The 13,469-nt window shown below is 42.0% G+C and overlaps 1 protein-coding gene across 1 annotated transcript in view; it reads left to right on the forward strand.

Annotated features, from left to right (window-relative positions):
* The first annotated feature begins 4,214 nt into the window (after nt 1-4,214).
* Nucleotides 4,215-13,469, forward strand: part of LOC145414513 (saccharopine dehydrogenase-like oxidoreductase) — a 39,929-nt gene continuing 30,674 nt past the window's right edge. The window contains exons 1-2 of the mRNA XM_080284037.1: nt 4,215-4,302; nt 7,658-7,870. Of these exons, the coding sequence (XP_080140163.1) occupies nt 4,228-4,302; nt 7,658-7,870 (288 nt within the window). The 5' untranslated portion in view covers nt 4,215-4,227. The remainder of the gene's footprint in view (nt 4,303-7,657; nt 7,871-13,469) is intronic.

The following is a 13,469-nucleotide window of genomic DNA, read 5'->3' on the forward strand; positions in this document are numbered from 1 at the left end:
CCCTTGGCCACCCCGTCTGGGATACATGGCGTCTGGCAATGAATGAATGAATGAATATATATATATATATATATCTGTGTATATATATATATATATATATATACCGTAAAACACCCTAGCTTCGGACATTTTTTATGTGTTTTAATGAATAACTCTGTGTAAAATGGTGCAATTTTATCCCTGTTGGTGACATGTGGTAGCCAGGGACAGTACCTACTGAATGTATATAATAAAAAAAATTAACCACGCTAAATTCGTGTTTTTTTTTTTTTTTTTCAAGTGTCCGAAGTTAGGAACAAATTTCCTTACTTCAGACAGCTCTTCTAAACTTCGGACATCCAAGTATTTGCCCTTTCAACATGAGAATGGTTAATAGCACCTGTCTCTGGACACACTGGCCAAACTTCGGACACTTTAAAGTTTTTTAAAAAATGTCAAAAAAAATACTGGGCACTCGTGGCCCAAGTTATACATATATAAAGAGAAATATCCAAACATATCTTCTTTTTTGAGCTCATAATTTGAAATCACATTAAGATGCATCATATCACATTGTAGTGAGGTAATCTGGCCATAAATATAACTTAAGAACTCTTTAGAAACTTTTTCAGACGAAAAAATTATATAAAAATGCATTGCATATTTTCCAAACTGTAAGGGGAACTGATCTCTTTTTCCTAAACAAAACTTCACTTAATTGTCAAGTAGCTACCTCACTGACTCAACAAATGCGTACTGAAATAACATAATATAATGATAAACACTTCTTACTGGTTCCAATGACACCCACACACCCACTAACATGCACACAAATCAATAGACACACGCACACACAGGCACATGTTATGATGGCACCATGGAATGTATTAACAAGCTACACACTTTAGTCTTATACACACACACACACACACACACACACACACACAGAAACAAACATCCCAAAGAGGCCTGTGGTTGTAAACACACACACACACACCGCTCGCTGGTGCGGTGGTAACGCTCTCGCTTGCCAACTGGTGGACGGGAGTTCGCGCCTCACTCAGGTTGCGAAAAGTTTCACTGACGAAGTGGGTGGTTACTGCCCCCCTTGAGCAAGGGGACTGGTGTGTGCGTGTGTGAAGGTCACAGCCTTGCCCTTAGATCAGACTATATGAGCTCTCAGCTCCCTTCCGGGAGGGTAAAAGCTGACGATCACGACCATCAAAGTGATCCTGACCGACCCGGTGAAGTACACACACACACACACACACACACACACACTTCCCTAAGAGGCCTGTGCTTGTAAAACACACACACACACACACACACACACACACACACACACACACACACACACAGTACATTACAGTATCTAGTGATGCTGAAGGGAATAAGTGAGAATGGTTGTGATGTGTGGATAGCAAAATCTATCTGTCTACCCTATCCGTAGCCAGATGCCATAATCCCATCAGGAGTGGTCAGTTGTCTTTGAGTTAATTGTTTTACGGGGAGGGGCACCAACCCTCCACCAGCCCACTTGCTGACACATAGGGAACAGGAATATGTTGGTTATATGGTTACCACCCAGCATTGTAAACAGTCTCCTGGCTTACAGGAAACCATTAGTCTTGTCATTCAATTTAAAGCCACCTAAAAAGGAAAGAAGGGTAACAAGAAGTGACAGGAAAGATGAGAGAAATAGGAAGAGAGGAGGACAAACAAAGAAAAATAATGATAAGGGTTAAAGGAGAAGTAGGTAGCATTACATCAAGTGAGTAGATGATGGTTGCCACCATCTACCACCATGGATAGCAAAAGATTTTGTAATACCCATTACTGCAGTGCTCTGACCTTTACATTTCTGTACTTTATTTGTCTCCCTGCCCATGTAAAGGGGAAATGAGTGAATGGGATAGCAGTGAATCAAAAACTGTGGATGAGAAGGCAGAGACAACAAAAGAAACTTTGTATTATTAATCAGAGTACAAGAGAGTGAGAGAGAGAGTGTGAGAGTTTGGTATGGCTGTTACAAAGGCCGAATAAAAGTAAGTATTGAGAGAGAGGGTTAATATGGAAGAAAATTACAAAAGCAGAGGATGAGAGGCAAGAGAGAGAGAGGGAGATGAGGGGTGAATGAGTTGATGAAGAAAATAAGAAATGCAGAGCACAAGAACTGGAGACAGATGGACAGTGTTATCACCTTGTCAGCTGACCATTGGCCTAATCACTCACTGGTGACAGCAGACAGTACAGTACTGTACCCTGACAACTAGGAACACAGTGTTGTAGTGAGAGCAGAAGTGGAAACAAGTACAGTAAGTTTTCATTTTACACCTTTTTTTGACATTCTTTTGTTGTGAAGTCCACAACATGTTCTTGAAAAAATTTCTTAATCCTTTCATTACAGTGGTGGTTTTATGATATTTCATTTTTGACTCCTTTGACATTTTGAAAAATAAGAGTGAGAGGACTGGAAACGATTTTTTGAAAGGATCATGTGGAATTATATGCAGAGAGATTAAGAAATAAAGAAGTTAAGGAACATTGTGATGTTGATGTGGATGTTCTGGGAAGTGTTAAGAGCAGAAGTACCATTATGGATGATCTAGGAAGAGTTAAGATTAGAACTGCCCTTAGATGTTTTGACCATGTGGAAAGAATGGAGAATCAGAGACTGACCAGGAATGTATACAGTGCCAGTTTATGAGTGAGGTAGAGGGGGAAGGGGAGATGGAGACCAGAGATGAGGTGGTCCTATGGTTGCTACATGAATGAGGGAGGAGCAGATGGAAGAAAGCAGGGTGATATGAAGATAAAAATGCTGGATTTAATGTGTCTAGCTATGGATGGACAGAGTAGGAAAAATTTTATTGTGAAGAGGTTAATAAAGGCTACACCGAACATCTGGAGTTCCAAAAGTCTCTCCTTAGACAAATACTGTATATCAGTAGAGGATAGTAAGAATGAAAGTACTGTAGCTAGTCAGACTGAAGGGGTTAGGCTTCATCACTAATTGCAAAGTTTAATTATGTGTCTGCCAGACTAGTTACAGGACAATTTGTGTGGAAAAATTTTATAATTTAGAACACATCTCTGACGTATAATGTTAACTACCTGTACTTATAAAAAGGAATGGATATAACAGTATCTAGTACAGTATCATTGTCACTGTCATTTTAACTGTATCTCACTCTTGTAAATGAGGTTGTCAAGAATTTTGACAGCTTGAATGGCAGTATCAACAATTTTTTCTGGGTATTCTGATGTTGCTTGTACTTCTTTGTTCTCCCTTTTCCAGGTTCTGGATCCTACAATACTGACTCTGCTGCTGTGGTCACTTAGTGACTCGCGATAAAATTGGCTTTAGATAATGATCTACCTGTATGTCAGCACTTAGTCAGATGCCTTAATCCCAGAGGAGGTGCCATGAACAAATTGCCTTCATGATACCCGCCATCAGATTGCCCTCCCTGCAGCTAACACCACCCCTGTTCACTTACATTTCCCATCGCCCCACCCCCCCTCTTTCTTGGTCTCCCCTTCCACCACACTCTCATACGTGCTCCTAATTAATTTTCATTCTCCATTCCCTCCAGAATGAAAATGATGATCATCATCATCCAATCTTATGTTGCCCCATGAGGAACGTAGGAGCCTGGGGCTAGGTAAGTTGGGTCTGACATTTAAAATGAGAGTGACCATCCTCACTCATCCCTGAGTGACATTACATGAGCAATAAGCCCAAACCATCTCTTGGATATAAACCTACATGGGCTTAACCTGATTGGAACACCTTAATTACCCACTAAACCACCAGGTGCCACAATTTAGTTATATGGTTACCATCCAGCATAGTAAATGGTTTCCTGATGTACAGGAAACCAGTTGGCTTGTCACTCAGTGTTGAGTCACCCATAGGCAGAAGGAAGAGGAAAGAATGAAGGAAAAAAAGACAGAAGAGGGAGTGTAGGGTCACCTGTAGGCGTAATGGAAATGACGATATGTAATGGTAAATGGAGTTGGTAGGATCCAGAAGCAGGTAGTATTAAAAGCAGTCAAAATTATCATAAGACTTCTCAGATGAGCCATTCACTCGTCATTCAGGTATTTGACACATTTAACATGTGTATCTACAGTATTTATATATGTAAAGGACTTACATCAGTTGTAACAGTTTGCATGTCTGACAACTCATTTATTGATCTTTATATTACAGGGAAGTGTTGTTGTACCTTAAGTAAAGGTGAAATGGGTGATGACCGAAAGTATGATGTGGTGGTCCTTGGAGCCTCAGGGTACACAGGACAGTACGTGCTTGAAGAGGTGAGCAGTTTTATATTTGTTTGCTTTTCATTGTTCCTTTATTGACAGTTAACTCCTTCACTCTGAGTATCAGTATCTCATATTTTGTTATCCCACCTGCTCATAGATGGGAGCACCCACCATCCACTCATTTGGCATAGTGCTACTGTCTTCAGGTGACTAAACTAAGTGACCTCCCGCACCCCCATTGGGTAGTGTCCAGTTAACGAAACCCGGGAAATTGATTGCTTGTGGCCTACTAGATTCTTTTGTTCCAACTAGATATGGTGTATGAAGGTTTAAATCCACGGGATGTTTAAAGTTTATTGTTCACTTAATGCTGTTTGTTGGCAAGCAACTTGTCACTCTTCCCTTTGCTGCCTGGACTGATAGCCTAGCCCTGAGCCTACATGCTCATTATGAGGCAGTAAAGAATTAGATGATGGATGGATGGATAGTTACCCTCTAGGCAGCTTAATCCATTTGGGAGAGACATTGCAATGAAGGAGATAGTGGAGGTTGCTTCCAACAAATTAGAGATGTACCGATGTATCGGTATCGGTGGTATCAGCTCATTTTTAAAGTATCGGAATCGGTATATGCTGATTTTCTGCCAATACTACCGATACTTAAAAGGAATTTAGTGAATAGCATATCACTCACTGAAAGTTATTTTGTTAAAAAAGATTTTGGATGTTTTATAGAGATGAAAAATAAATTATTTGTAATATCCAATTATTTAGTATCATATTATTTTGTGTACATGGTGCTGTGTAATACAGTACATTCTTTGGTAATGAGCCACATCTGCCACCATGGACATGTATGAGACAGGTTGGTAGCCTCGCATCAGCGGCTCAGGGGCCTGCCACAGCCCTCAGACGGCAGGCACCACCCTCCCTCACTGGTATCGGTATCGGTCCAGTTTTGTGGCATCGGTATTGGTATCGGTCTAAATTTTTATATCGGTACATCTCAACAACAAATAATTATGGGAGGCACTATAAGGTGTCTAGTGCTAAAAAGAATAAAATAGGAAGGCCATCGCAGTAATACAGAAGGTAATGGACTTCATTCATTCCTGACTGGTGGGAGTTTCCTCAGCTGAACATTATTGTTTGCTTTTAACTAGAATGAAATGCTAACCTGTTTTCATACTTTATATAAACTAATTATGGCACTTGGTAGTTTAGTGGGTAAGTAAGGCATTCCAATTGGATTGAGCTTGTGCAGGTTTATATGCGAGGGGTGGTTGGGGTTTATTGTTTAAGTAATGCCACTCGGGTGGGTGAGGCTGGTCACTCTCGTCTTAAATGTCAGGACTAACTTGCCTAGCCTGGGGCTTCTATGCTCCTCATGGGGCAACATAGGATTGAATGATGGATGGATGGATGGAATCTTTGTTCTTCATTTTAGATTTTTGTGATGGTAGTTAGGTAGAGCTTGCTAAACCTGAAAGTATAAAATAATATTGTATAATGAAATATGATATATAATGAAAAATCAGAATTGGAAATAGAAAAACTAGAGTTTATTTTTCATATATAATTAAACAATTGGAAATAGAAAAACTAGAGTTTATTTTTCATATATAATTAAACAACTATTGCATATTGTTATGCAAAATAGTTGGAAATAAAAAAAATTGGTTCATCACACAGGTATGGAATCTTCTGAAAAAATTGGCTACACTTTTTATAAGGCCAGGGCTAACCATGGGATTCCCGGCAGTTGGACAAATTTGTGTGGTGTTGGAGTTCGTGTAAAATGTCAAGGAATCAAAAATACAGAAAATTAAGACCTTGTTATAAGCTCCCAGATACAGGTACATCTCTAGAAATGGCCCTGTACATCTTTATCACTAATAATTTTAGGATAGGAGGTGCTTCACTCCTGTAGACATTAGCGACCTTATGGAAGCCATACCACAACACATCAGAGGCTGTTAACCCCTTCTGTACCAGACATTTGCCCGGATTATGGTCACTGTATCCCAGATATACGGTATTCCATTTAATTTGAGGCCATGCAAATTGGATGATGATGATGATGATATAGTTATTATTACTGTATTATTATTATTATTATTATTATTTCTGTTTTTACTGCAGCTAGATAAGGTAAAGATTGGGGCAGATTCCGTAAGGTGCTTTACTGCCATATTCATCTTTATATCTTAGGCCTTTGAACCTCTGGTGGGTTATTCACTCAATATCCAAGGATACAAGCAAGGCCACTGCATCAGCCAGGTTGCCAGTTACCTCCTTTAGGTGTTACCCCAGCAGTGCTGATATTCTGCAGTGTCTTACATGTATAGGTACTGTTGGCAACTTTCTAAGACAGGGCAGTGTATCCAAGGAGGCAGCCAACTGCTACAATGGAAATAACCTGGACAGTGAATGGTTGAAAGCCAAGAGTGGGTAGAACTAAAACATGGAAAGGTGAGCAATCCTGGCTCTCCCCAGAGCATCAGGCAACCAGTCCCACCCTCCCAGCATTCTCTTTCACTTTCACAGAATAGTTAACACTGAGGATATGTCATGGTCTGGCTTGCAAGGCGTGCCATGATGTACCAGATAAGTTACAGTACTGAAGGGGTTAAGTAAAGGATATTAACCAAATGACCTTGAAACACCTGCATTTTGTACTTTTGTATTTGTATCATATTCCCTTTTGCTGACGGTAAAATGCAGAAAGATTGCCTGCTAGGTTCCAGTGTCATATAAAGTTGATTTACTAATTGCCCCAGTTTTCAATAGACTTACAGTTTTGTCAGAAATGTTTTGGTACAGTTAGTCCTAGTTATATGTCTATCCATATATAGCCAGACACCTTAATCCTGTAAGGGGTGGTCATTTATCTTTGTTTTTCGGGGATGGGCACTAACCCTCCACCAATTTACATGCTGACACACAGGGAACATGTATGGGTTGGTTACTATATTTGGTTAACACCCAGTGTTGTAAATGGTTTCCTGGATTACAGGAAACCATTTGGCCTGTCTTTCAGTGTAAAGCCACCTGAAAGGGAAAGGAGCAATTAAAAGTGACTGGAAAGATGAGAGAAATAGGAAGAGAGAGAGAGGGCAGACACAGAAAAAGAGTGATAAATGTGAAGGAAAAAGTAGGCAGCACTACATCAAGTGAGTGGATGATGATCACCACCACCTACCACTAAGTCCTAGTTGTAAATCACCTTATTTGCAAGTCTCTTCTACTTTGAAAGTCCATGGTAAGTCACACACACACATGCCAAAAAAATGCAATTTGAAAATCCAGTGCGACCTTTATAGTTGGTTTCCCATTTTACATTAGAGCGTCAGTTCTTGAAAAAAAAAAAAAAAAATGTAGTCATACTTAACCACTGTGTGGCACAGGTGGCAAGGATTGCAGAGACCAAGCGGCCAGGTCTTACGTATGCCTTGGCTGGCCGCAACAAAGACAAGTTACTCAGAGTGGTGGAGATTGCCCGAAACAACACCAGCCTGAAGCTGCCTGACCCTGCCATCATTGTGGCTGATGTCAACAATGAGGAGAGCCTGGTGGCCATGGCGAAGCAGGCCAGGGTTGTCATCAGCTGTGTTGGGCCTGTGAGTCTGTTTATTTATTTATTTATTTTTTTTCAATGCAGTATTTCCATTCTGTATATTCAGTAGTTCCATACAATATTCTATCCATCTTCTCACTTTCTCTTTCTTCTCCGCCATCATTCTGCCAATGTTATTCTTCCAAAGTAAGTAAGTAACAGATACTGCACAGTCACTGGGACCAGACAGTTTTCACAGTGAAGGAGATGACAATGAATCAGGTGTGTATGACCAGTCTGTAGGTGGGTCACAGCAACTTCCCAGTGATGGGGCAAGGCTGTTTAGGTCCATGGACTAACTACCGCCATCACCCTCTGTACGGTAGCTAGCTTGGAACAGGGAGTGGGTCCCTTGCATGCTGCCAGGAGGCCCAGAGAGCAGCCTTAATCACAGGGAAGTAATCTCTGCAGGGGAGAGGTCTTATAAAAGCATCAAGAGTAACTGCTGCCCTTGCTGCCTCATCTGCATATTCATTTCCCTGCAATCCAGTATGGGCTGGCACCCAGGATGATGAAACTCTGTGTTATGATGGAAGAGTTGAGAAGTAGGATGGGAGTGGAGTGTATTAGTGTTGTGATGAGGAAAGGTAGGTTGAGGTGGTTTGGGCATGTGGTGAGGATGGGGGATAATAATTGGGTAAAAAAAGTGAGAAGTATTAATGCTGGAGGTAGGGTAGTGAGAAGTAGACCGAAAAAGTCCTTGGACGAGGTCAGCAAATATGACCTGATGATTAAAGGACTAACTACAGAAGCTGCCAGAGATCGAGCAGCATGGAGAGCTGCCATTAGGTGACCAAGGCCGACACATGCAAGCATGTTGGAACCTTCAAAAATGAAAACGATGATGAAAATGACCGTCCATGGCAGCCCACGGGGAGGAGTTTTTCTAAAATTTCCAACACCAAGGGGTGGTGAGATTTAAAATTCTCAAGGGCAGATAAGGCTGCCCTGGAGTCACTGAAAATTGTAAAACTAATTGCCTTGTAGGTAAGGATAAACTGGAGAGCTATCAGACTTACATTAAACCCTCGATATAATGAGGTAATTGGGGGGAGGGGTGGGTCATTATATCCAAAAGTTCGCTATATTTGATGGTCGTTATTAACTGAGGGATTACCAACCCAAGGTCGCTATATCTGTGGAGTCGTTTGGTCCTACGTGCACAACCACAACTTACTCTATGGAAGTTTCGCATGGAGAATTCAATGGTTTATATAGTTATACAGTACATGTACAGTAAATACCATCCTGTATGAAGTTGTACATATAAATACAATGCTTATAATGTAATGTAGTACTGTTACAGTACACTTACCATGCCAGGGAGTAAACTTCCACTGGATGTAGCGACCAAAGGTCGCTATATCCGACGGAAGTTCGCTCTGGAAATGGTGGGTCATTATATCCGAAGTTACTATAAAAGGGTTTGTTATATTGAGGGTTTACTGTACAGACAGCTCAATGGTAAAGATTTTGGCTGAGGAGGATAGGGTGCACTCTAGCTAAAATCTGGGTGCAGATCACCAGATCTAATGTCACAGACTTAAGGGCCGTGACAAACCAGAAAAATCTGACATCAGGGAACACCGAGGGTGGAACAACAGCTATCTCCACACGTAAGGCTGGAGTACTAGGGAGACTGAGTTCAGCCATGATTGCCTTTGTCCAATAACTAAAGGGGCATGTAAATCATGGATGGAGATCATAAAAAGTGTGCTGAGCAGAACTAAAAAACAGTTTTGTGTTAGGGTCTCAGGAAGCCTCTGGACTCTGTACCAGCACCTCAGTATGTGGGACCTATGCCATAACTCTAGACCCCATTACCACTGCATCTACAAGCAGGCTTGGGACAGGGGAGGTATGAAGTACGGTTGTAGCCAAACAAAGGTCTGCGTGATGTACAGAGTCCAAGGTTTGTGACCAGGCAGAGGTAGCTGAAGAATACACCTCACTGCCATACTCCAGCTTGGATAGCATCAGAGCTTGATGGAGCAGGAGGAGGGTGCATCTGTCTGCACCCCAGCTAATGTGAGTCCTGCTGAGGGAGGTCACCTTGACGTGGTGGCAGGGCTTGAAGCGTGGCTGGCGGTGCCACCTACCCTGGAGGCATGCCTACCTTCGTAGGGTTCAGCATTTGTCAGCCTCGTGGACCAAGCTTCCCCTGCATCACTGGTAGAGGAGGCCTGCTGGTGATGTTGCTGTCCCTGCCCTTTTTCCACCTCTGTTGGGATTTTTGTCTCCCCACGTGTTTGCCGCGTGTGGCGTTCCGTACAGCTGGGAGACAGGAGTCCTGGAGGTTGAGTGATGCTGCACGATGCGCCCCGCAGCTAGCAATACACCTCTTTGGTCCCCTATTCTGGCTAGATGGGCGGCCTGGTTGGGCCCGACCAGGTCCATTGGTGGTCATGCATTGTCGTAAATAATTGACAGGCACTTTTTTCTTTTTTATTCTGGCTGCCACTAAATTACTGTCCTTTAATAGTTTAGAGAGGATTTCTTTCAGTGATGAGGTTAATGGAGGCCCCTCCATTTTGAAAAATCCCTGTAAAGTAGAATTAACTCACCTGGAGGGAGTAGGAATAAACCCGAAAAAGACATCATCAGCACCTGATGGTGAGAACTCTGTGGTCTGAGTGAGTGGCTTGCCTGCACATGTAGGATGAATCCATTTGAGGTGACTGGAGATTTTTCATTTGTGCAATGCCACCAGTGGAAAGTAGACTGGACATCAGCCCTTAATGACTTTAGCTGGAGGAATGTTATTTAGACTAGGAGAACTCCCTTGTTGTGAAAGGGATTAATGAAGGCTATATTTGCAGTTTAAAGAGCTTTGAACCTTAATAAAGTTGTCTGATGACAGCAAGGATGAAATAACAATTACTGGAACTAGTTCGTCTTCATACTGAAAGTGTAAGCTTTGCCTTAGGCCCCCAGCCCCTACACTCCAGAAGATGATGATAAAGGATTCCTGTTACTTTTTTGCAAGGATTAACTAGGCATTTCATTCCCAGAGCACTTAGAGTCCTTCAGTGTTCCACCAGATAATACCACATGCCACCATGCTGTATGGTAGTGAGACCTGGGCAGTAAAGGAAGAGGATGTTCACAAGCTCAGACGTACAGAAATGGCAGTGATTAGGTGGATGTGCAGTGTGTCCTTGATTGCAAGGCCTGTGGGGGCTAGGTTTACAATGGAGGAGTTGAGAGGTAGGATGGGACTGGAGTGTATTGTTTTTTTTTTTTTGTTTTTTTTTAATAGAACAGGGGAAGGAAAAACAAATCGTTTTCGTTTTCGTTTTTAAAGGCTCCAACATGCTTGCATGTGTCGGCCTTGGTCACCTAATGGCGGCTCTCCATGCTGCACGATCCATTGCAGCCTCCCTGTTCAGTCCCTTAACCCTAAGGTCACACTTAATGACCTCGTCCCATGTCTTTCTCGGTCTACCCCTCATAACCCCACCCCCAATATTAACACTTCTCACCTTCCTCACCCAGCTATCATCCCCCATCCTCTCCACATGTCCAAACCACCTCAATCTACCTCTCCTCATCACAACACCAATACACTCCAGTCCCATCCTACCTCTCAACTCTTCCATTGTAAACCCAGCCCCTCCAGGCCTTGGACCAGATTACTGGTGTCCTCTGTTCATAAAATATCTGTAACAGTTAGACTTGAACAGCTGTAGGTTGAAGTTTGGAGGGAAATAACTCTGGGGAAGTCAGTTCCAGAGAGATGCAGTTCGGGGAATGAAAGAATTCTGATAGGCAGAAGTTCTGCAGTATGGCTGAGTGACATTCCAGTCATGAGCGCTGCTAGATGCCCGTATAGCACGAAGGAAGGCATGGAGAGGTGGCACAATGGATGCAACTTGGTCTGAGCATTTGCTATGAAAATATCTGTAAAATAACGCAAAGGAGACAACATTTCTTCTTACTTGTAGGGGAGGTAGTTTATTAGTAATAGCAGTTGTGATGAGGAGATGGTTTGGGCATATGGAGAGATTGGGTGCAGAAAGTGAGAATTGTTAATATTGAGGGTAGAGTAGTGAGAGGTAGACCGAAAAAGACCTGGGATGAGGTCATTTAGCATTACCTCAGGGTTAAGGGACTAATAGGGAAGCTGCCAGAGATCGAGCAGCATGGGGAGCCACCATTAGGTGACCAAGGCTGACACACGCAAGCATGTTGGAGCCTTCAAAAACGAAAACAAAACTGATGACTGTTTATACACTTGGCCCTCGATTTGGCAGACCCCTATTTCACGGATTTTGGATTTCCCAGACACGGGCCGAGGCTGGACAATATCATCAAATGCCAGACAAATGCCCGTACAAGTCCGGATTTCTCAACAAAATCTGGCCATTATTCTCTCATATAAAACTGTAAACAGTCTGCTGCACAACACAGTATAATTTTAGCAAGGATTTGACTCGATAAAGGCCAATTGTAACACAAAGGCCAATTGTAACACAAGAGATTATTTTCATACATGAAACGCATCTTGGCCTCCAACCTGCTTTACTCCACCAGCTAACTCGTGGCAATATCCCATTTGCCTCTTACCTTTCTCAGATGCCACTATAAATAGTTTATTGCATAACACAGTAAAGTTTAAGGAAGGCTTGGACACAATAATATTCATAGGTAGTTTGGACATGTGAAGAGAATGGAGAATGAAAGACTGACTAAGAGGGTGTATGTAGGTGAGGTGGAGGGAGGGAGAGGGAGAGGTAGACTGAGGATGAGGTGGAGGGATGGAGTTGAGAGGTATATGAGGGAGGGGGGGGTGAGTTGGGGGGAGGGCAGTCAAATGGTGGGTGACAGAGCGACTTGGAGGCGTTTTGTCTGCGGCCACCCTTTGCGGGATTAGGGCGTCGGGCTATAGATAGATAGATAGAATAATAAAAAAAAAAAATTACGGACAGAGTCAATGGGATCCATTCCTACCAACTTAGCTCACCCGACTCAGTGTGACTAAATACCGAATCGGCACTTTTCACTGGAAAATATTTTAATTTTTTTTGCCACAGTGGCTCATACACACCTAATTATCTGAAATCTACTTAAAAAATTGTGCTTAATATAACTTAATTAAAAAATTAGGCTTCAGAGCTAAAATGCACAAATGTTAGCAAATATTTCCCCTTCAAATTGTCAGTGTTTCTATCTCGGTCAGCTGATGAGTGGTTGGCCAATGTTAGCAGATATTACCCCTTCACATCATCAGCACACCTTGACAGACTTTTGTTTTGCATAAATATTTATTTTGAGTACAAAAAAAATGTGTCTGCATTGTAAATCGATATTTATCCAAAACAAAAGTCTGTCGAAGTGAGTTGTTAGGCTAGAGGCAAAACACTTCTGCTAACTTTAAGAAATTTTCACTCTGAATCCTGATTTTCTATTAATAATTATATTAAGCACAAATTTTTGATTGAATTTCAAATAATTAGGCGTGCAAACCTATGTGGTGATAAAGATTTTCCAATTAAAATTGCTGATTCGGTCCAAGATTGCTTGTTTGTATCTCGGTCAGCTGATTAGTGATTGGTTGACCTTGTGGTGCTCCATTCTTTGCTCATTTTCCTCTTTTTCCTCAG

Source organism: Coenobita brevimanus, chromosome 13 (genome assembly GCF_032717465.1).
Source record: "Coenobita brevimanus isolate Jiangsu-jjx chromosome 13, ASM3271746v2, whole genome shotgun sequence".
NCBI lineage: Eukaryota > Metazoa > Arthropoda > Malacostraca > Decapoda > Coenobitidae > Coenobita > Coenobita brevimanus.